This window comes from Xyrauchen texanus, chromosome 27 (assembly GCF_025860055.1).
Source record: "Xyrauchen texanus isolate HMW12.3.18 chromosome 27, RBS_HiC_50CHRs, whole genome shotgun sequence".
NCBI lineage: Eukaryota > Metazoa > Chordata > Actinopteri > Cypriniformes > Catostomidae > Xyrauchen > Xyrauchen texanus.
Genome location: NC_068302.1, coordinates 25,392,630 through 25,417,511, shown reverse-complemented (window position 1 = coordinate 25,417,511; position 24,882 = coordinate 25,392,630). Strand labels below are relative to the sequence as shown.

Genomic DNA, 24,882 nt, shown 5'->3' with positions numbered 1-24,882 from the left:
ATTTTTCCCCCATTCTGATGGTTGATGTGAACATTAACTGAAGGTCCTGACCCGTATCTGCATGATTTTATGCATTGCACTGCTAACACATGATTGGCTGATTAAATAATCTAATCAAGGTGTACAGGTGTATCTAAGAAAGTCGTTGGTGAGTGTAATTTTGAATGATGATATATTTTAATTTTAAATACTGCTTTGCAATGGTTCAGCAGTGTCTATGTGTGTAATGGTACATCAGCAAAAAGTAGGGCTGTGGTGAAGTGGGTATGTGTGTGTAGAGAGTGATCACGTCCCAGTGATCTTTGATTCAGATGTCACAGACAGCCCTGCACTACAGCGCAGAGGAGAGATTTATAGAGCATATATGTGTGTATGAGAGTGTTCATGTATGTTTCCATAGGCCTATGCACCTTCCTGTATGCCAATCAGTTGTTGTGTTATGTGTATCTGCATATGTATGTGTACTTTATGTTTGGGAGTGTGTGTTAATTTTCATGACCCAGGTGAGGCTTGCAGGCACATTGGCAGCTGTGTGTCGTCTGAGAGCTGTCATAGCCAATCAGAGCACAGGGAACAGAAGCACCTGCAACCCAATCCCCACCTGGTCTCTGATCTCTTGTGTGTGTGTGTGTGTGTGTGTGTGTGTGCGTGTGTTTGAGATGGAGAAAGAGCAAAATGGAGAGAAAAAGAAAATAGAGACTCCAGCTGTTGTGGTGCTGTGCTAATTATTACCTGCTGAACAGATGCCAATAGAAACAAATAATTTTATTCCAGTCGGAATATGGTTACACTGAAAAATGTCCAGACTCCAGAATAACAGCTTTAGATGTTATGCAGATCCTAATATATTGGGTTCATGACAGAATAGTAAATTATCAAGGCTAGTAAATTATCACTGCTTTGAAGCAATAGTGTTGCACAGTATGATATTATGACCAAGTACACTACCGGTCAGAAATTTGGACACACGTTCCACAAAATAGAATAATAATAGAATAATGCAAAGCAATTTAATTAAACAGTAGTAATGGAGTTGCCAAATGTGCTGGGCACTTCTTGGCTGCTTTTCATTCACCCAACTCATCTATTTATAAAATAAGTAAATATATTTTTAGGGGCCACTGTTTTAATCGTGTCCTTCTTGTTATTATTATTCTGGCTGGGAGTTTCTGACAGCTATAGAAAAGTTGTCAAATTTGGCAAACCAGCTGAGGGTGTGATCAGCAATCTGCCCAACTTTGGGATCTTTTTGGTAACCCTCTTGCACCACCATCAGTTCAAAATGTGACTATTACAACTTTCTTCATGACCTTTTCAACCACTCCTGTCACTGCCCACAACTTTGGCGGCCATCTTGAAATAAGATGAGAACATACATTTGATAATGTGTCCTACAGACTTGATAAGATCTGCCCCAAATTTGTTTCGACCAAACCGTTTCCATATAACACATCAACAAATTCAGCAGCAAGGAAGCCAAACAGAAAGTGAGGCTAAATCTCTGCAATGCATTGTTTTATAGAAATTAAAATTGGTATGCTTCATAAGGACCATGATCTGAGGGTACATGCCACGTTTGGTGACAGCGCCACCTATGGGTAAAACAAATCTCAAACTTTGTTATTTTTACCCAATTTCTTTACTCAACTATTTGTCTTGAAATCATGAGGTTAGTGTCTATTAGTTCCTTGGGTCATCGAGATCGAAAGGGTACTGCTTCGAGCCCAGCTTGGGGTTACTTGTAAACAATTGTGGATTTGAAATGTAAGTCATGTCCACTTTGTGCTTTCTATGGGTTATGCTTAGTGTGGGACACATTTGGGCTTGGCAACAGTAATTGCTGTTTGCAGCTATATTATTGTTTTGTAAAGAAATTCACATGTAGGAACAATTTTGTAAAGGATTCAATGGAAAGGAGGAGGCGAGAACCGGCTTGTCAACATAAATAATATTTTAATAATAAACTGAAACAAACACACATGACGGACATCTCTCTCTCGTCGCACCACCATCTGTCATCGTCCTTTATCCCTCTCTGAGGCTTAATTAGCCTGATAAGGGACCGGGTGTGTATAATCACAACCCGGCCCCGCCCTCCACCCTGCCACAAATTTATATTTATTACAAAAATCATTTCAACCATTTAAGCAAAAGCCTTTAGATGAAAAAGTTAAGATCATGAGAAACATTAATTCAATCAAGTGCGTCTACACTTTTGGTAGTTTACATGCAACAATAAAAATAGGATCAGACTCAGTTATGATAAAATGTAATAAAATATGATCATCCATTCATTTCATCTGCCAGAGTTCAAATTGTGTTAATATGCTTTGCAATAGTTTTACTGCTTGAAGACAGTGTGCAATGTCCTATGGGTGTGAATCCATCTAGTGACACATTGCATCCCTTCTTTCACCTCTGCTTTTCACTGAGATGACTGCTTTTGTTGCATCAGGTTAGCAAGTGGGTGGTACCTCCTTAAGGGGCCTTAAACAAATGAGAGCAAATTTGGTTTGATTGACGTGCAGGGAAGTCATTATTTGCGTAGTGTCAAAACTGATCTGTGTCAGTCTGTGATCTTGGGAAGAGACAGGCACATCGCTTAACCATGTCAATCAGTCACACTCCTGAGGAAAACATTTAGGAATTTACAGAAGAAATTACTGCAGGCCTCCTGTGTGAAAATATTCCTGATGAATCACTGTGCGGTTGGTAGAAATTTCTTGCAGTAGGTAGAAATTTCTACAGTTGTGTGTTGGATTGGAACTGTTTTTTTTGCTCGAGGGGGTGACTGGTTTTCTGACCTGTCTGTGTGGGATCTGAGAATTGATAGACAGGATATGGGGGGAAATTTAATTCTTTGAGTTTGTCATGTGAACCCTGGTGCATCTGCTATATATTTTTTCTGACATCAGTGCTGCACCTGTCTGCATTGGTTAAAGAGCCTCTGCTCAAGCCAACAGATGTAGAGTTTCTCCATCTACTTACTCTAGTTACTCAATGGAGACTCTGGGTTTGGGTACATTCTCTCATCCCAACTCATATGATGTTGGCATCTCTGAAGTTTGAGGCAAATGCTCCAAAACAAGCAACAACAAAAAAAAAAACATCACAATTTAGCAAATTCACGAAATAATTGCATCACATTTGTGTGTTGTATTTCAGTGCAAAACTTGCTTCTTATTCACTAAACACCTGCAATCCAGTTAAACCAGGTGCTAAATGTGCTGAAATGTAGTAACTGTCATTCTTTTCAACGCAAATAGACTTCCAAAGGCTATTTCATGCTAAACATATATAGACATGATATTACTAGCCATGGAAAGCTGGCAGTAAACACAGTACAAATAGCATTGAGCACAAACTTTTGGACATGTTTACATTATTATATGATTTGCATAATAAAATTTTGTGAATCAGGCACTACTAAAATGCAAACAGTGCGAGCACATAAACCATGCTAACAGCAGGTGCAATTTATTCTCAGTGAATTTACCCCACCATTTCCATCTAATGACTGTGGAAATCCCTTGATTTAACACATCTACAACAGTAAATACAAGCACATCCCTGGATTTTCTGATTACTAGTGTATCACATGGTTTGGTGCCTAACAATGTTTAAAGCTATTACCCCCGAAAGCCATTTTTATTAACAAGGCTACAAATCGTCTCTGTGTAATTGATCACGTTAACTTGATTTGAACAGAATGAATTTCAAATTATTCAAAACTTCAGATTTAATTACTGTTAAAATTAAACTCGCCTGTGTCCTGTCAGGTGAAGTGGTGCTGCTCCACTGCTCTGTGGCACAGCCGGGATTACAGCCCCTGCCGACCACTGTTTCAGAAAACGCTGTCTGGATAATGGCCTGTAATTGGTTGGTTTTAGTATGGAAATGAAAAGCACAGTGAGACAGAGTCTCTCAAACCTGTTTTTAATCAGAAAGCTTCCATCAGTTCAGATGCTGCAGTTCTGCTCTCTCTCTCGCTCCATCTCTGTATGTTCCTCTCTCTTTCTGATGGTGCAAATGATGAGAATAGCACCAGCATTTACATGTGCACATACAGAGCTAGAAAGGAACAAATACACACACACACACACACACACACACACACGCACAAAACATAATGTATTACCACACCATGTTCCTATCTGCTCTGTTTTGTATCTTTCAGGTCAATTAAAGTGGAGGTATATGACTGGGACAGAGATGGCAGGTAGAACAAACACACACACAGTCAAACGGAAGCTCAATGTCTCCTGGAGATTCAGCTTACTGCAGAATTAATGTCCTCCCATTTTAATACACCTGACTGTAATTTGCAAGTGATCCCAAACACCCAATTCTAAAGACTGTGATGATGCATTTCCACCTTAATTTAGCATAATTGAATGTACATTCAATTTATATTAACTGCAGTTTCTGTTATATTACCCTGAATTAAGGGGGTCGCACACCGAACGCGCAGCGCCACGCCGCGCAGCGCCATGTCTTTAAAATTCTAACACATTATTCTCTATGAGTGTACACACACCGGCGGCGCCATTCGGCGTCTGTCCGCGGCGCCCAGCTACGGCTCAGGACCTTGTTCAAAACCCTGCCGCGCCACAGAAAAAATAGCTATGATTTTCTGTGGTCTCCAATGTACTGTTATAGATGTTTACCCATCTATAGAGTACTTCTACATTCCTAACCCAGAAATATGAAAACCGTCCATTAGCTGCTTCAGGTGTGTTTGATTAGTTAAAATTCTGCATGAAGGTAGATCTTCAGGATTCTCTGATTTAAACTGTAACACTGATAAGCCCAGATTTAATATAAAACTTCCTGTATTCCATATACAACTTTAAATCCATCAAACCTTTTTCATCTACATCGTTACAGATTGTAAATGTCTCTCTTTTGCTCCTTGTGCCTCAGCCATGATTTTATCGGGGAGTTCACCACCAGCTACAGAGAGCTTTCACGTGGTCAGAGTCAATTCAACGTATATGAGGTAAATTCAGCCAAAAACTCAATGCTTGATTTTAGTGTAAATTTAGACAAGGTATCCTCAAGACACCCACCACACCAGGATCTAAATAGTTCATAATGGGTCACGAAAAACATCTGAATATTTGCCCTCTTGACCTTCACTTATTGATTATCTCAAGGCATTTGGTCTTAGGTCAAATGCCGTGAAGGTATGAACCACTTTTAGAATTTTAAATGTCAAAACAAACTGCCACCCAATTCTAGATAAAAATTATGTAAAACATCATGGTTACTGTTGTAACCAACAAGACGTTGTGTCGAATGAAGTGACACAAGGGGTCTTCCTGGGATGCCAAACGTACCTCTGAACCTGAGAAAAGGCCCTCTGAACCTGAGAAAAGGCCAATGCCAAGTTGGCAGACAGAATTTGCATGCCCCTCCTCAGACATATGGGTATAAAGGAAAGCGGGGCAGCGAGTGCTAGTCAGGATTTTGCATTGAGGAGCCAAAAATAAGGTATGGCCGTTTACAGTGGTAGGTTTCGTACTGTGGCAGGAGGGACACAATGTATCGTTTCTTTCCTCGCGGAACGGAGGTTCCAACAGTAACCATGACATTCCCCTTCTGTCACTCACTGGACGTTGTGTCGAATTAAGTGACACAAGGGGTCCCATCATAAAAACGACACGCACTGACCGTGTTACGTGAACTGTCAAGACAGGTGCAAGCAGGCTACTGCGTGCTAGAGGCAGCTGTGTCGGCTGCACATAGCCCTCCCCAACGCCCTCAAAGAGATGTCACATACAGACCTTAGGTTCCCCGCACCCCTGAGGGGGGGGAACAGGTGCTTCATGACTAGCATGGGAGCAAGCCCTGCAGTCGCGGCCTTTTCTCTCACTATGTCTCTCGCATAGGATGTCAGGGAAGGTGGTCTTTCACAAAAACCCCAAAAACACATCTGATATAAAGCCACATGTCTGATGAAGGTCTGACACAATTTTGAAGTTGATATGACCAAAACTCTTTGTTCCATAATGATTTATGTGAGTGTACTTCCAAAAAAAGGCCACTTGGAGGTGTCAATAGACCACTTGTGGTAACTCCATAAACCAATTATCAAAGTGGTTCAAAACATATTTCAATGTAAAAAATACCACACAACCCAAAATATACATGAAGATATCATTTTTATTATTATTTGGGTATATATTATAATGCATTCCATATATATTTATGCATTTTATAAACAATGTGAAAAGAACATTGCAATTTAAAATGTTGCAATGGAAATCAATTTTACTTACAATAATGATGATTCTGTAAATTGTTTCCCCATACAAATGCAAATGTACTTTTTTTTTTAAAATGTTGTAATCTTTAGCCACATCCTAAAGCCAGGGAGCCTCAATCTCCCCAGCTTCGATCACAGTCAGTGAAGCCTGGAGCACACCTGCTCCCAGTGCAAATTGAATGAAAAGAAGTGGAAAAATTGTGCTCCGGGGTCTAACTTACAGTGAGCAAAGCCAGGGAGGATGGCTCATCTCGGCTTGAATGACATGAAAGTGCCCCCTGGATGTGCAGTTGAACAGGGGGTTTGATGAAAAAATGCAGTTGGGACGAGCGGTTCCTCCAGGCCCTTTGTGATGGTGACTGAAGCCAAGGAGGATGGTGCCTCTTGGCTTGAAGCAGAGGCTAAAGGCCCTGGGTCAATGTCAAAGAAAAAGCAGTGAAAAAATGACTGTCAATGCATTGGGAGTATGTGTGCTCCAGGGTCTAACTCATGGTGTGCGAAGCCGGGGAGGTTGGCTCATCTTGGCTTGAAGGACATGTCCAACAGAGGGTTTGATGAAAAAAATGAAGTGCTCTCCAAACCCGCTGATGAGGGTGTATCAGATCACAGGTCCAAAAGCAGAGTTCTTTGATGACAGTACGGCAGTAACACGCTATAACAGGCACACTTTGTGTAAATGGTCACAAAACTAACACAGTCCATGGTTTTCCACTCCGAATCTTTGCAAATCAGCGTCAGGGATATATACAACCCTCATATTGATGTTTTCATAATTTCATTAGCTACACGACCCATCAGTCAAAAATGATCTAGCTTTTCATTGGCCGACTTTATCCAGAGATAAATATGGATGACGCAAATATTTACATCACTCGTGTTTACTTATGTCCCATTTTTGTCCTGTCTTTTTTGGCTATTTTGAATGGCTACCCAATCACTGCATAGAAAATTATGAGAGAAGGCTCATTTTGTTCATAAGACCCTCTCAAATATCATGTTTGGGTGTTTTGCTACTGAAACACTACAACGAGTTCAAGATTTCACAGAGATTGGACATGAATGATAACTTGTATTGAATTTATAAAACCTGAACAAAGACAGATTGATCAATATTTCTTCATATATGTAAATGTCTTTTATTTATTGGACTCTTGCAATGAAAAGCATACCGAAGTTTTTTAGGTTTATGCTCATCTGTGTTTGGCTGGAAGACAAACATTTTCTGTGTTTTGATTTTCACTTTTGACACGTTTAATAAAATCTTATTGTTGTAACTTTGCGATCATCAAAATATCTTTAAAATATCAAATATTGAGACCCATATCTTCAAATTATATATTGGATGTCAATATTAGTTTACAATTTCACAGTTTAAACATGCATTAAACATAAATTAAATGTAAATAAATATGCAAGTAGGCCAGTTTTGACCCACCCTTTGTTAAGAGGTTAAAAACTATTGGCAGATTAATTGCCTTTCTTTCATCTCATTACCGTATCAGAAAATCCAATTATGGTTGACCTCTAATTTGTATTTATTTATATAATTGTACTGAACATAAACCAATTTTAATGTGATATATATGTGGAAAACATGTCTTAAGTATTTTAAACTTGCATATAGCCTACCCTGTTTTACTGATAAGCAATGTTAAGGCCATGTTGAATGTGCGCCCCAGAGTCTGTGATACATTATATATTTTTTAGATTGTGTGGGTTTGTTTTGCTATGGGGATACAGTATTAATTTGATTTGTTCAGGTCTTGAAAAAGGGTCTTAAATTTGATTTTAAAAATGCAACCCTGATGCAGCAGCAGCAAATGTGTATGAGAAACTATTTTTAGTGTTTGTGAAAGAGCAAGATAACAGGAAGAGGGACAATAAAACAGACATATTTATATTTATATGGAATAAAGTGTGTGTGTGTGTGTGTGTGTGTGTGTGTGTGTGTGTGTGTGTGTGTGTGTGTGTGTGTGTGTGTGTGTGTGTGTGTGTGTGTGTGTGTGTGTGTGTGTGTGTGTGTGTGTGTGTATTAATGTGCATTATGTGTGCACCCCTGCATTAGTCATGTGGTAGGAAGAGGGGGTGGTGGAATGTGTTCTAAAGGAGTGTGACAGTCCCCGCAGTCTACTTAAAAGATCTGGGCTCTCCTTGGGATTGGTTTGGACAAACAACACAGATGCCACGGTGCTCAGTCAGCTGAAACTCAATCCATTCAACTCACATCGTCTGCATTGTAGTTGCCAAACTGTTAGCCTGTTACTGACCTGATTTCTAAAAAGCATCTGCACACTTTGATTAGTTATGTCTTTGAAAGTTAGTAAAACAAAACATGACTGGCAGCCTGGAAAATATCTGGAAGTAATCCTCTCAAAATCTTTTACACAGGTTACCAGCATGATGAGACCAATTCTCTCTTTTTTCTCTCTCACACTCATCTACTATTGCTTTTAAATTGTCTGTCGTATTTAAATGTGCTGTTTCAGGTGGTGAATTCCAAAAAGAAACTAAAAAAGAGGAGATACAGCAACTCTGGCACTGTGAGTAGAAAGCTTGCTGTCTTAAAGGGATCGTTCACCCAAAAATGATTATTCTCTCATCATTTACTGACCCACATGCCATACTAGTTGTGTATGACTTTTTTTCTTCTGCAGAACACAAACAAATATTTTTATAAGAATATCTCAGCTCGGGGGCCTGGGTAGTTCAGCGAGTATTGACGCTGACTACCACCCCTGGAGTCACGAGTTTGAATCCAGGGTGTGCTGAGTGACTCCAGCCAGGTCTTCTAGGCAACCAAATTGGCCCGATTGCTAGGGAGGGTAGAGTCACATGTGGTAACCTCCTCGTGGTCGCGATTAGGGGTTCTCGCTCTAAATGGGGCACATAGTAAGTTGTGCGTGGATCACAGAGAATAGCATGAGCCTCCCATGCTGTGAGCCTCAGCGGTGTCATGCACAGCGAGCCATGTGATAAGATGTGCGGATTGACTGTCTCAGACTTGTCCTCTGCCACCCGGATTAAGGTGAGAAACTGCGCAACCACGAGGACCTACTAAGTAGTGGGAATTGGGCATTCCAAATTGGGAGAAAAGGGGATAAAAAAAGGATATCTCAGCTCTGTTGGTCCTAACAAAGCAAGTGAATGGTGACCAAATCTGTGTAGGTCCAAAAATCACATTAAGGCCACATAAAAGTTATCCATACGACTCCAGTGGTTAAATCCATATCTTCAGAAGCAATATGATAGGTGTAGGTGAGAAACTCGTTGATCAATATATAAGTCCGCTTTCACTTTCATATACTTTCTCATTGTGAGAGTAAAAGTGAAAGTGGAAATTTATGTTAAAAAAATACTTAAAAATGGATCTCTTTCTTACCCACACTTATCATATCACTTCTGAAAATATGGATTTAACCACTGGAGTCATTTGAATTTCTTTTATTTGGCATTATGTCATATTTGGAGCTCCAAAGATCTGAATATGCAGGTGTTAGTACTTGACAAGCTAAAATCCAAGTCCATTGACTGGATATTTCTTTCTATTTCAGACTTTGATAAGGAGAACAGTGAGGGAGTAATATAGGAGGTCTAAGTGGATAACAATGATTGATGATACTGAAAGACTCATAGCACTGATTGGCATGAATTGGCATTGAGATTTTAATCAAAACTCAAATGAATAGTCCATCACCAGTCTATCTCCCAACACAGAAAGATCCTGGTCCTCTGATGACAACACTAGTAAATCAGAGTGTTTGATACTGACAGCTGAGAGAGAAAGAGTGTTTGTGTAATGTGTAATGATAGACTGTTTTTTGACAGATGTGGTTGTGCGCATATTCTTTTGTAAATCGTGTTTTTTTTTGCTACTCAATTACCCAGGTGACACTGCTTTCATTCTCTGTGGAGGCCGAACACACATTCCTGGATTACATCAAAGCAGGGTATGGATAAAAATACATATTAACACTCACATAGATGCACAGCTGCATGCACACACCCAAATATGATGCATAAATATTTAGGCTTCTCTATAATACCTATGAATTTCGTATCTAAATCTCAATGTCACAACATGTAATTTTTGTAAACTGAATGCAAAGGTCAAAATCTTGCTGAAGCTCAATTTGTCCAGATGTTATCACAGTGATGGCATCAAAGAGGTTTTTCAAAGAGCTCCAGAAAACAAGACCCATAAGACCCCTTAAATGTTAATCTACAACAACAAACACAGCTATTGTAGTAGTTAAAGTAATCATGAGTCAGGGGTTGCCAGGTCCTTTCCGGTTTGCTCTGATGAAAGGATGCCCTTGTTTGTGGAAAACATTTTTGAGCCATTATACTTCAGTCTGATCCTCTGTATACTTTATGAAGTATAAACTGCTGTCTCTTTTCCTACTGTATGTAACCTCTGACAGTTATGCTGTGACTTGTAACCTCTTTGATATTGGTCGGCCGATATATCGCCGTTCAGACTTTTTTAATTATCGCATTAAAATAAATTTTCTCATTTGGCCATATTTCTTGAGGGTGCTGAAAATCGCCTGCTTGCTTGTGAAGCGACTGAGACATGTAAACAACCAGTCACGGTTAATTTTGTTGTTACCTACCATTATTGCTATACAATAATAGATCGGTGTGCACCACAGTGTCATTTAAATGATCCACATATCAGAGCCACGGCAGACGCGTTTGAACTCATAATAAGTGCTCGCCTGTTTCATTCTCCCTCTCTCTCCTCAACAGTTCCCTGTAACTTTATCTTGTATAATGAGAAAAAGGAAAATATCAATAAAACTAATATCATGTATATTGATATTAGTCAGAATATATGTGCATATCTCATTTAAACAGATGTAATAAACCAACCTCACACAACTTCAGCAGATCCAGCATGCAGTGGAGCGCTCATAAATCTTCCTCTGAAGCATGTATTCTAACAGTCTATCCTCAACAGTTCTGTGACTTTTCTAATGATAAAAGGTCAATATAAATAAAACTTTTACTATATACCGTTTTCAAATATGCATATATCTTGTTTAAACAGATGTCATTCTCGAACCTCACGAAACTCCAGCATTCTGCTGTCGAGCGCTCACCTAATATCTTTCTCTGAAGTGCGTATTCCATCAGCCAGAATCAAGAACTTCAGTATCAGGATCAAAAGTTCCTCTCATTCACAAATCATGACAGTCATGCCATGACAATCCAAGTAGGCAATCCAGGCTGTTTAAACTGTCAGGAGATTGAGAATCATGCTGGATCCGCATGAGCGTGTGAGTGCAACTTCAAGGCTGTGTCCGAAACCAGGAAAATGCTGCCTCCGGAGGCTGTATATGGAGGTACGATAGTATAAGGTGCTTTTCAAACTGTTCGGAGACCAGTTGCCTTAAGAGTTCCAGTCATTCAAAACAGATGTCAGTTAAGCATTAGCTGATTAGGCAGTAAGGTAGCAAGTCAGCTGCCTTCATTTTCAGATGCAGCCCAAGGTAAAAGCATGCCACATGTGCAATAAGTAAGTGTCAAATTCATGAAGCACTGTTTGCACAATTGGTTTGATAAAATATTTTATGAGTAAATGCGATTACTAACATGGTCATGTCATCCATGGTTGCTGGACTACTGTGTTTACTGTGATTTCCTTCCAAATACAGTATATTAACAATTTCTTCATGTGCAAATAAATTACAAAAATGTTATAACTAAACAGGAATCTGAAGAAACTGCTATCTACCATTTAAAATACAGTATTATTTTTTAGTTTTGTGTGAAAGTTAGTAAATATGGTGCTAAATAAGAGTTAATTATTATAAATTTTTTATGTTTGTTTTTATTAAATTAAATTGTGATATAACAGCACACTTCTCTCTGGATATTGGCATCGCCCATTAAAAAACCCATATCGGTCGACCACTACGCTTTGTGATGTATTAACTCAGTAATATCATAGCTGAGATTCAACAGTTAAAAACAGTTTATACATTATCAAGTCAGTAATCTCAGCCTCAGACGGCATCCTCACAGACTGCTCACGGCTTGTTTACTGTTAACTGTCTGTCTGAGGCATTTTACACACACACACACACACACACACACACACACACACACACACACACACACACACACACACACACACACACACACACGTTGGTCTACCTATCATTATGAGGACTTTCCATAAACATAATGACTTTTATATTGTACAAACTATAGATTCTATCCTCTAAACCTAACACAACCCCTAAACCTAACCCTCACAGAAAACCTTCTGCATTTTTACATTTTCAATAAAACATTGTTTAGTATGATTTTTAAGCGATTTGAATTATGGGGACACTAGAAATGTCCTCATAAATCACATTTATAGCATAATACCCTTGTAATTACTAATTTGTAACTTACAAAATTGTCCTCGTAAATCACAAAAACACGCACACACACACGCACACACACACACACACACACACACACACACACACACACACACACATACACTCAAATCACTTACAAAAATGGAGAGATCTAGTAAATTTGCTGCAAACATTCATTGTTGCCAAAGGTTTGCTGCGGGTTCACCACTACTGCTGGAGAACTGCAAACTTCTGGCAAACATTTGTTGTGAATCGCATGCTCATTTACATGGAAAAATAATTAATGGAATATGTGCTGCAAGTTTTCAGCAAGTTATTCAGAACTCTAGATTCATTGTAAGGGATGGCAGGAGATGGCTGAAAGGATATTTTATTTATCATTCCACTTGTAAACAAAGTTGTGTTTACAAGTTATTGGGGCTGCTGCAGGGCCACAACTATTTAAGAGAGTTTAAATGCAGTATCAACATTGGCACCCCACTGAATGTTCGTCTGACCACCCTCTTTGAGGTTGATTTATATAATTCAGATAAACCCATCTTTAACGGCACATAAAAACAAAACCAGCTGTGGTCAGTCAGTGTACATGTTGTACATGTCAGTCAGACTCTTTCTGTCTTAAGTCCTATTCGGACAGCAATTGTTTCTCATGGTGATGTCTGTTAAAGTACATTTGCATGGCTCTTCTGTGATAAAACTTGTGCGTTCGGATGACAATGAAATCAGGACAAGCGAGACTATTTGTCAATCACATGATTCCAGTTGTGCTTGTTATATGGAAATACCAAGTTCTCTGTATTTGCATTAAAATGTGTTTTGAATTTCGCTAAAGTAAAAAATAAATACATTTCAAAGCATGTATGAGAGAATCTCTTACAAAGAGCTGTGGATATTTACAGTGTAAAATATTTGCAAAGAGCAATTAAACTAATCAAGAAACTGTAGAGACAAGACTGTTTGACAATGCAAGCCAAATAAATCTTCAATGGGGGTAGGCATGCATCGAATCTCACACGCATCACCTCAGTTGTGTGCTCTTCTCTCTCTTAAGCGCATGCAGAGAGAGAAACCGCACATATCAATATGTTTTATCTATCAGAAATATGGACATCAATTGGAATGATCGTCAGTGTTTTTTTTAAAGTGGCGGGGGAAATTATACCTTTTAATTAAGGTAGACATTGACCCGGACACTTTTCTGGGACTAGTTGATGCATATGAAAGTGTAGTCATGCAAGAGCTATGTAAATATTTCTATAGTACGCATTTTTATATTTTATATATATATATATACAATTTTATTACATGGTGTTGCCATGATAATGAACCATTTCAAATGTTTATGTGATCTGGCTCTTGTTTTTCTTTTCCTTCTGCTTAAGAGATCCCCTCACTGTGGTGGAGCTGCGACGTAATTGTATTATTGTGAATTATTAATCTGATTTCTGTAGTGATAACTGCGGTGATTTGAATGTGCAACTGTCTCCACCTTATTGTGATTCCTTATTGATCAGTGTCTACCCTGCTTCATGCTACTTTCCCAAAGCTAGTTCAGCTGGTGACCAACATTGCTCACAATCTCTCACTCTGTCAGTCAGTCGTTTCTGAAAAAGAGGGGGAGACAGAATCTGATCATCACATGATCTAGCTCGAGCTGTAGTGTTTTTTTATAGCACTTGTGTTTTGTGTTTTTTTATCTACCTCTTCTTTAACTGAAAATCGTCTTATATGCATCTTGAAAGTGGCTTTGACAAGAAAGTGTCTGGCAAGAATATAAATGTCTTAAATGTAATGTAAATGATAGGCCGTAACCACCATATACATTGATATTCAGATTAGAGGTGATATTTGTTTTCTATGGTTGATTCTTAAAGTATTGCATTTGTTCTACCCAACCTGAATACGTGGTTACGTTCTCGTGTCTACTGTATGTATTTTTGTGCAGATTGACAAGGACCCTAAAAAAGACAGAGAAGGACTGTGTGAGAGAGAAAAGGACAAAGATACATTTTAAAATAGTGAAGGAAAGTTGAAGCTGTGTCTTAGTGGATTCCTAGTCTCATTCCCCATCTTCCTCCCCAATAATTCCCTGCTCCCTCTCTGCTGTCTCTGTCAATAAAAAAGAGACAGAGAGAAAGGTGTGTAAACTGTCTATGAATGAATATCCAAAGGACTTGGCTGACATTTCACACTGAAGTAATCCATATAATTGTGACATTATCCTATACGCCATGTTAAGTTCACACCAAAGTCAGAACACACAGTGTCCACATTCAAACTGCTTTCTGTCAAGTTTTCACCTTTGTTATTTTTCTCCATCAGACTCTGACCTTTTAATTTTGATGCTGAAAGCAGACCTTTGTATGGATTTCCCATTGCTACATGTTTCATTCACTTTCCTCTTTACAAAGAGGGCTATATATAACCCACTTCATCCTTAAATCATATCCTGGTTCCGATAGCGAGAGGGATTCTCCTTCTTTTACGGCTGTGATAGAGTGGAAAAATCACATCTTAAGAAAAGTGTTGATTATATTGGGGTCATAATGGTTCGACAGCTCTCGGAGTTCTACAGTTTAATGTAAAATTTAAAACCCTTTTCCAGAAACCTTATTAAATGTTGAATCATATTTTTGAAGAGATATAGCCTGTAGGATTTCTATTTCTTTGTAGAAAAGTTATTTTCATTTAAATTAAGCAGTATTTATTAAAAGGAAAATATATATTCAAGAGTATACCAAGTCCCTTCAGACTTAACTTAGTAAGTTGAGGTCATAAAATAAATATAATTATATTGTAAAAGCCATTAATCAAAGTCAAGGTGTTCAAGTTCAGATAGGATAATACAGGCAGGTTCAGGAATAAAGGAGATTGATCTTTATACTGATTGATACAAAAGAATGGAAAACCGCTGTAGACAAGTGTTGGCTCTTTAGCTTTTTGAAAAAACCTGATAAATCTCCTTTATGGAAAGTTTTACAGTTCCAGTTAGTACTCCACTAATAATCACTAAAAAACATTAATCATACTCATTTCAATGCAAAGAAAACAGTAACTTAAGCATTCAGTCACATTTCAACTATCAATTTAAACATTGTCAATATCGAAACATACTGTACATTATAAAGAATTATACAGTACATAAATTGTACTTGTATTTTCTTGTCTAAAGTGGAAGTTAATAACATTTATGGAATGGCTCCAACAGCAAGAGAGAAGGCACATTTACTGGAACCTTTTAATGGGAAATGTGGTGTCTTTTTGGTCAGTGAATCCTAGCCATACTGAGCTTCAATTTACTACTCATTAAACCTTCAGAGATCTCTTGAACCCATCAGGTTCCCACTCATCCTAGACCGCAGTAAGACAGCCTTGTGTCAAGATGTCAAGCAGGAAGTCATGAGAGGACGAAACTAGCCTGAGAAATTTCTAGACAGATTCAACAAGACGTTCATAACTCATCCATGCAGATAGGGATGCAGAACTACTATAGTGCAGAGATGTGTGTGCTTCAATCAAGATGCACTTTAGTATATAATCGTCATTGACAATTTTACATATAAAAATAGTCAATTGTAAACTTGTGTATTTGCATTCATTTGATTCAAAGTTTATGAAGGAATTGTTCACATAAAAATGAAATTTGGTCACAATTTACTACTCCTTATGTTATCCTAAACCCGATTGACTTTCTCTCTTCTGTGGAACACAAAAGGCAAGATTTTGTAGAATATCCTGCCCACTGTTTTACACATAATGAAATTGAAAGGAGATTGGGTCTGTCAAGCAGAGGGGATGTTTATAAATGACAATGTAATTTTATGTCTTAATCTTTAATCCTCATACAAAGCTATTGAATGGTTTCAGAAGATTTGGAATTTAGTATACAAGTCTTACTACATTTATGAGGCTTTTTTTTTGTAATTTCGGAGCTTGACAGCCATAGTTCCCATTCATTGTGTGGAAAAGAATGGCCAGGGGTGCATTTCCCATACAACGACACTGCGTAACTGCCATAGTATGATGCATCATGGTAGAAATTAACAAGTTAGTCATACTTACTACGTTACACATCCATCGTTCAAACCACGTTGGTTAAGCTGTCATTAATAACATTACTCAGGGGGTGGAGACATTAAATCAAAGCAATTATTACATTATAATAGCTCTTACAAGTACAATTGAAATGGATACATCATGAAAATAGGCTAAAATATTATTTTGAGTGTTCTTTGAAGGCCGCAGTATACCGAGCGTCCTCCTTTAAACAAGTCTCGTTTAAATGAGATGGCCTTCATAGGACAAACAGAAACAGAACGTAACATGGTTGCTATGACAGCACGCCACTGTTTAACAAGTGTGAGCATTTTGAGTGAGAAGGGAACAAAGTCTCTTTGGAAGGGAATGTATGAGGTAAATTTTAGGAGAGTTATAATGATGTCGAGAGAGAAGAAAATAGATTTTTACAGGTGTAGTTTTAGTCTAGACTATAATTATATATTAATATAATTATACATATTATATAATCTGCACCCATCTACTGAGGTACTTCAACTTGGGAATTAACATTATTTACATTTGAACATCATATTTATTGGCAAATTGGTGTTATTTTTTTTAGACATTTCCATTGAAGCAAAGAATTGTGGGTTGTGAGTGCCCATGAAGGATACACCTCACGTATCCTCCGAATTCCTATGAAAGAAGGTCGCATTCGAAGTGTCCTACTAGCTTTTCTGAAACGAGACAGCCTCGATGATGTATGCGTCTGACAAATACGAACTCCGGAGAATGCAGCCTTCCAACCAGTCTCTTCCGTCGCTGACTTTTTCTTGTGCGACGGAGGAGTTCTGCACTGCGACTGGACATGACGCTTATTTGGAGAGCAAGATGATGCACCTCCATTTTTCCTGCATCTGTTTTGAGCATTGTCACGTGGATATGCCTACCTCATTACCAAAGCAACCCATGCAGACATGTTGGTTATGTCTGAATGCAGAAATCTGATTTGATCACTTGCAATTATTAGTGTGGACATTCTTCCAGAAAAGATCTGATTTGAGAAAAAATCTGATTTGCCTGCAGTCTCAACATAGACAGACTTATTTTTTTTTAATTAACTATTTCTTTAATTTGGCAGTTATGTAAGAATATCTTCTGCATTGTTGTTAATGTGACAGTCATTATCTTATAATTATATACAATTCAACCCCCCCCTTCTTGTCTCGACCAGTGCTGTTGAAGTTCCCATTATAATGCTGATTAATGGTCCAGCTCAGACTTTGTGCCGGGAGACATCAGTGATAATTGAAAAACTTGAGATGGACTATAAAAAAGAAAAAGAGAATAGGATTAAGATAAAGGAGCTTAAACCGACCTTGTTAATCACTATTGTGTTGCCCCACGCCCTTCTGTTTATATTGTGCTGAGTTAGAAAAAGAGCAAATAAAGGGTATTGGTTTTTTGGTCCTTTCTCAAGGTCTTTGCATAAACACAATAGCCTTGGGTTTCCTGTGAATATGTTTTGGCTAGAAACACTCCTTAAAGGCATTGTTCACCCACTAATTAAATCCTGTCGTCATTTATTCACCCTCATGTTGTTCAAAACCCGTTTGACTTTCTTTCTTCTGTGGAACACAGAATTGCCAGGGTCTGACAGTCTCAGTAACCATTCACATTCATTACATAATTTTCCTGATTCCATTTGGATTCCCTTTTTTTGCATATTACCCCCCTTGCAGCAGAGCATGATTTCTTTGTCCATGTGGAAATATTTCATAAATTTTCACTGACCTTGTTCTTGGTGTTTTCCGACATCACATTCCTATCCACAGCTCATTTCTCATTTGCACTAGGGCTCATTCAGGCAGCATAGCAGACTGCATGCAGGGTTAATGCTGAAAGGGGAATGCTATTGAGATTTAGATATTAGAAAAGTCATTATGATATTTTTCTGTGCTTCAGCGGTTATCTGTACAAGTGTTCAATTCCTTTCCATAGCTGAAAAAGATTTTTACTACCAACTCCAACATCTTACCCTAGGGGGGCACCAGAAATGCCATCGGCAGTCCTTACTCGCTTGTTATACATTATAAGTACCTGATAACATTTGCGAAACACAGAAGATCGCCTCGCACTTGTATTTTTGCACCATACAAAAGTATAGGGTTGAGTGAATAATTGTGAACAATGAACAAGGAAGAAATGAAGACATTATTTTGAAATTGTTGAGCTGAAAAACAAGTTTCTGTGAAAACTGTTTTAGAAAGAAACTTTAAAGTAAAGTTTATATAAAATTGTAATGTAATCTGATTACAATTTAAGAGAAGTAATTTGTTATTTAAAATGATTTATAGTGGATGTTTTTAAGTCACTTATCCAACACTGGTCGTCAGAGGGTTATTATTTAAAAGATGTGTTTCTGCCATTTAAATCTATACAATCTGTCTATCAGAATCACAGGGTAATCGCTGGTTGCATACTGCTCTGTCTGCTCTGTCAAGTCAGCGCTGCCTGTTGGAATGATCCAATGTCACCTCATACCCACTTCCTAACTTCCCCTTTTTTACCACAAACATCAGGGAGACAGTGAAACTGGCCTCAGAACTGCAGTCAACGTTGCCTTCCACATACAGAACTGCTACTTCAAAATCAATGGTTCTTTCAGAACTCTTCTGAAATCAGTGGGAACTCCAGCATAGCCACAGATTACAGAAGCATGTCTTACAGAACAGCGATGTTGAAGTGGCAGGTCTGTACGTACTGCTGTTTTGGGACCAGTTTTGCAGTATTTGAAATAGAAGAAGTGGGTTTAAGCAGATGTTCTTTCCACCAGGCAGAGCTGATTGTTAGGAACGTCTGGCTGCTGAACAGGAGGTTGGCTGTCTGCCTATCAGGCCAGTGAGACAGTACAATGCTAGTCTGGAGATTGTAATTACAGCAACCCCTCAAACAGAGGCTGAGAGTGCTTCATATTGACTCAAGTGTTTTGAAGCTGGAGGTCTGGTGATCTGCACCACAGTTTGGGGTGAATCACAATCCATCACCTTTGTGAAGTCTTGCTGTCAGTGTCTCACATCCGAAGCCACTAGAAATGTGTGCAAATGTTGGTTTATATTTAAATGCTGTATTTGTTTTAGGATCTTTCATTTGATATAATTTCCTCTCTCTCTTTCTCTTTGTCTCTCTAGCACTCAGATCCATTTCACAGTGGCCATTGATTTCACTGCTTCCAATGGTAATTGAGTTTCTAATTTTTAGTGTTGATATGCTTTTTTACGGATTAATTCTCCATCCTGTTTACAATGAATACAGCACTATTTATTATCTCTCATAAATTGGGTTGCAGCAGATAGTGGACTGGTCTAAATCAGATTTTGACATAATTTATGATATCTCGCTCTCTCCCTAATCTCCAGGGAACCCTTCTCAATCCACCTCCCTCCACTACATGAACCCATATCAGATGAACGCATATGCCATGGCATTGAAGGCTGTTGGCGAGATCATTCAGGACTATGACAGCGATAAGATGTTTCCGGCTCTGGGCTTCGGAGCCAAACTTCCTCCTGATGGAAGGGTTTCCCATGAATTTCCCCTGGTACCTGTTCCTAGATATGATAGATTATGTGGATTTCACAGTCAGCTGGCACATGTCCAGAGCCACTTCTGCTCGAGTCCTGTGTGTGTGCCCCATGTTGAATGTTTTTCAGACACTCTGTCTGGAAGTGAACAGTGTTGCTTTCTCCTGTTTGTGAAATTGTACTCTGTGGGTGTGTGTTTGCAATCAAATGTTTTGGATCATTTAGTTGTTTGTGCAGATCTTGACTTTAAAGAATGTTTATAGTATTGTAATTAGTAATGCATGGTTAGATTTTTGTGCAATGTGTAAATAAGGCTCTTTTGACACTCTTGCTCATTAACGTTACCCAAGTATTTATGATGTGCATGTGCCAAACCATAATCTCCTCCAAATTATAAAACTGCTAATTAGGTTGCACTCGCTCTCAATCTTTTTTTCCTCAGTCAGACACTTCTCCTTCCCATCCTTGTTTTTTCCCTTCTTTATTTACTTTTGATCATGACTCTTGATTATATGTTTAGTTTAAAGTCGTACTGCTTCGCTTCCAGAATCTTTCAATATTGCTGTTTTTAAAGCATGAATATGTATCTAATGATTATGCTGAACAGATTCTAAGCAACATAAGGGCATCTGCACACTAGATAAAGCTCTGATGGAGTGTTTGACAAATAGGAATGCACAAGATGTGGTACGAGCTGTGTCAGTTCGAAAATAAATGGGAACACAGCAAATTGGATTCTCGAAATAACTTCTAATTGGTCAACGGATGCCTGTGTTAGAGTGGGATCCAGCTAAAGTTAACTTTTGCAAACCTTTGTGTTTTCCCTCTTTGTATGTGCTTGCGATGCACCATCCCCATTTAATTCTATGGATTTGCAGCCTGAACTAATGTTCAGGCCCCCTAATAACCAATGTATGCTCTATATGTAATTTATTTTTATATTCAAATGTATGTTGCAGTAATACAAGGGCCACAAACGCTGACAACTGAGTTTAACGTGTTGAACAAAGAACATTAATTTAATGGTGGATGCATAGTGTTTGTAATGTTTGTAGTGTGATGGATCTCTTATGTTCTTCTTGAAGAATGCTAATGTAGAAAACCCATACTGCAACGGGATGGAGGGCATCTTGGAGGCTTACCACCAGAGTCTAAAGACTGTCCAGCTTTATGGACCCACCAATTTTGCTCCTGTCATCAATAGCGTAGCAAGGTGAGCAAAAATGCAAAAACACTCACTTGCTCAAGCAAAAGAGGAGGCTTAGAAATGTTGGATGTCTTTAGCTGGAGATATTGGACTGACACTCCCTACTTCTGATAGGCCAAGTCTGCACAGGCAAAATTAAGCACTTGGGTATTGGCTGCACGAGACCTTATTGATGGCTTTTTTATTTTTGAAGGTCTTATGCTTTTCCTATTTGTAGGTGGGACTACTTCTGTGTGCATATTTTTAAGGCTGCCCCAGGTGCTGATGAATAGCATATTGTACTGAATATCAAACATGGCCAGCTGATTCAAAAAACCAAATGTGCTTTTCCTGTTGTTGTGACCATGTGTGGACCTCAGAGAGACCAGATCTCCTGTCATAAATTCTGTAAACTGTTTTGTATAACAAAGAAAATTATGGGATTTTTATGATTACAGAAGAGCTGTGTCAATAGCAATGGGATATCCCAGAGCAATTATATATATGCATGAGATTCAGTTCCTGAATACTATGTGTTCAGTCATGATGCTTTCAGTATTCAACCATAGTGTTAAAACGCAAAAAAAACACAGAACCAGCAAGATGGATATCAAGTTTAAGTTTTGGTGGTTGGCAATCAGATAAGGCTCAAAAGTCTCTGACATACAGTCCAAGTCAAGTTTTTATTCTTTCATGACTGATCCATATCAAGTCTCAAGTCTTTTAGTCTGATGCCTCAAGTCCAAGTCAAGTTTTTGTTCAAGGTATTGTTCACACAAAAATAAAAATTCTGTCTTATTTAATCACTTTCATGTTGTTCCAAACCTGTATGAATTTCTTTTTTCTGTGGAACACAAAAGGAGATGTTAGGCAAATTGTTAGCCACAGTGACTACATTTACAGTACATGGACACCAGAAAGCGGCTTATTGTGAGAAAGTAGCATTCCATTTTACATCCACTGTAGAAGTGGCATATTCTTTACCCCTGTATACATGCGGCTCGTTCAGTAAGCAGCTTTCTCCTCAGCGATGTAATTTCCCTGTGACGCTTATGTAAATAACAAGCCTGGTATCCTAGAAAGACTTCACTATTTAATTCCCTGTTGCTTTGCTTTATTTCCAGATATTCCAAAATTGTTGATGTGTTTGTTTTCTTAACTTTATTTTGTAACCTGCAGCGGAATTGCGCTGCAATAGTGGAGTTTCCCTCTTATGTAAAACTCCAGGATTCTCCCAATGTACAAGCGCATATGCGTGACGGAGGGACTGTTAATATTTTACTTTGGTGTGTATAAATGGGTATTGTTACAATCCCTGGTTGTCTGCCCCGTGTTTCTCGTGTCTATTGTCTTGAACTATAATACCCATGATTCCCGGCCCTCATCACTGCCATCCCTTTGTCATTGTTCTCACCTGTGGTTAATTCAATCATCATCATCATCCCTGTGTATTTAAGCCCTGTTGTTTGTTCTTTCATTGTTGGTTGTTGAATGTTGTGGTTGTCTTCAATGTTTCTCTTGCCCGTGCTCTCCATGGATGTTTTTGACAAAGACTAGTGAAACACAGGGCAGACAACAAGGGAATCGTGAGAGGTATAGTTTTAGTGTATATGCTTTTTCCACTGTAAAAGAAAGCAGAAATGTTGAATTCTTTCCACTTTGACTTGTTTTTGGGCTCCATTCTATGACATTTGTTGTCCTGGTCCATTCACGCACACGTGCACCCTTCAAAAACCTGTTACAGTGTTGGTTATGTGTTTACATGGCCACGTTAAGTCGCTTTCTCAAGGAAAAACCTGAATGTGTTAAACCACTTACTCTTAATGCCTTAAACGGTGTAAAGAAATCGCTGTTCTTCGTTACGTGACGTTTCAGAACACCGCTTACTGCAAACAAAACCCTGGAATAAACCGGTTTCTTTAGTGCATTTTAACATGGTCAGTCACTCTTCAGTTTCATCTCTTTTCCATACAATGATAATTAATTGTGACTAAAGCTGTCAGCCCCTAACATCCTAAAAATCTGCCTAACATCTAATTTGTGTTCCACTGAAGATAGAAAGTCATACTGATTTATTTATTTCATTCAGTTAATTTATTTTTATCAAACACTTATTATAATATGTACTTATTACAAGTACAACAATGAGCATCTTTAACTACTAACAGAAGTCCATTACTCATGTGCTGTATTCCATGTTTTCTAAAGTCACACATTTTGTGAGGAACTGACCGAAATTGCAAATGGGTCATTCTCAAAAAAAGACTTTCCAACTTAGAAAATATTATTTTTTTTTCCCTATAAACGCTGAGGGTAAATATTTTGTAACATGTTGACATTCATTTTTAATTATAAAGGACAACTTGGCTGCTGTTCTTTCTTTTATTATTTAATTGTGTTTCACGGTCTAAGCAAGTTAACACTAATGAGGGTTATATGGGTTACAACACCACATTTTGAAGGTTCAGTGGGGTACAACACCAAATATTTTTGTGTGAAAATATTAGTTAAAATTTGAATAACTTTTTAACATGCTGGGAAAAATCACTATATGCATATTTAAGCAGCCTCTGAACTTAAAATCTTAAAAATTATTTTCTGCAAATTTTTGTATTAAAATTTTTTTGATAAAACCAATAACATGAAATCAAGGGACACACATTCTTTTTAAATTATTACAATTATTAATAATAATTTTGTTTTGCTTTTTGCACACTTGTTCGGCCTTGCAATAATGCTTTTTATTAAAAAATAAGTACAAAATAAATACACAAATAACTTCTTTTTTTTCAGACAATTAACAATTTCAAGTATGTTTTCTAAAAAATTTGCAAAACACAGTCAAGCCATTTCATATCATTAAAGGTTAGGTTATAAAATTATTTAAAAAATATATTTCGCTATTTGAAAGCTTTTTCATGACTAAAAAAGTCAAGGGACATGTTTGTCAAGATATTTTGATATTGACCCAAATGTTGTCAGAAATAACCTATTTTGTGAGCCACAAAGCTTTCTTTACAGAAGGCGGCACTAGACGGCTCACAGAACTGAATCCTCCACTGATCTGCATTCAAATCATTCAAAATGTTTTACATCTCAAATCATTTTTTCACTCTGGACAGTAAATTGTAATTAAAACTGTTAGTTGCAAGGATTCATACTTGTTAAATCTGCAAAAGCAGTCTCTATAAAATATATATATATATATATTTTTAAATCCTCCTTTAACACTTGATTGTGATTGGCCCATTCTATGCTTAGCACTGCCTGCTTTAGCAGTGGTCTAGTGGTCTGTCATCTTATTTTTCCAAAAATAAATAAATACATTTCATTTATTAAATGATTTAAGCATTATTCAAGAAAAAAAATTCAAGAATTATTTAAGCACCTCTTGGTAAAAATGTCTATTTTCAAGGGTTTTCCAGGTCTTAAATTTGAAAAAGTCAAATTCAGGTACTTCATGCACTTCAA

The 24,882-nt window shown here is 37.9% G+C and overlaps 1 protein-coding gene across 2 annotated transcripts in view; it reads left to right on the top strand.

Annotated features, from left to right (window-relative positions):
• Positions 1-24,882, top strand: part of LOC127621476 (copine-5-like) — a 120,374-nt gene that overhangs the window by 73,554 nt on the left and 21,938 nt on the right. For both annotated transcript variants that reach the window (XM_052095105.1, XM_052095104.1), the window contains 7 exons: positions 4,178-4,219; positions 4,924-4,999; positions 8,755-8,808; positions 10,154-10,215; positions 19,833-19,879; positions 20,061-20,242; positions 21,311-21,438. In XM_052095105.1, the coding sequence (XP_051951065.1) occupies positions 4,178-4,219; positions 4,924-4,999; positions 8,755-8,808; positions 10,154-10,215; positions 19,833-19,879; positions 20,061-20,242; positions 21,311-21,438 (591 nt within the window). The remainder of the gene's footprint in view (positions 1-4,177; positions 4,220-4,923; positions 5,000-8,754; positions 8,809-10,153; positions 10,216-19,832; positions 19,880-20,060; positions 20,243-21,310; positions 21,439-24,882) is intronic.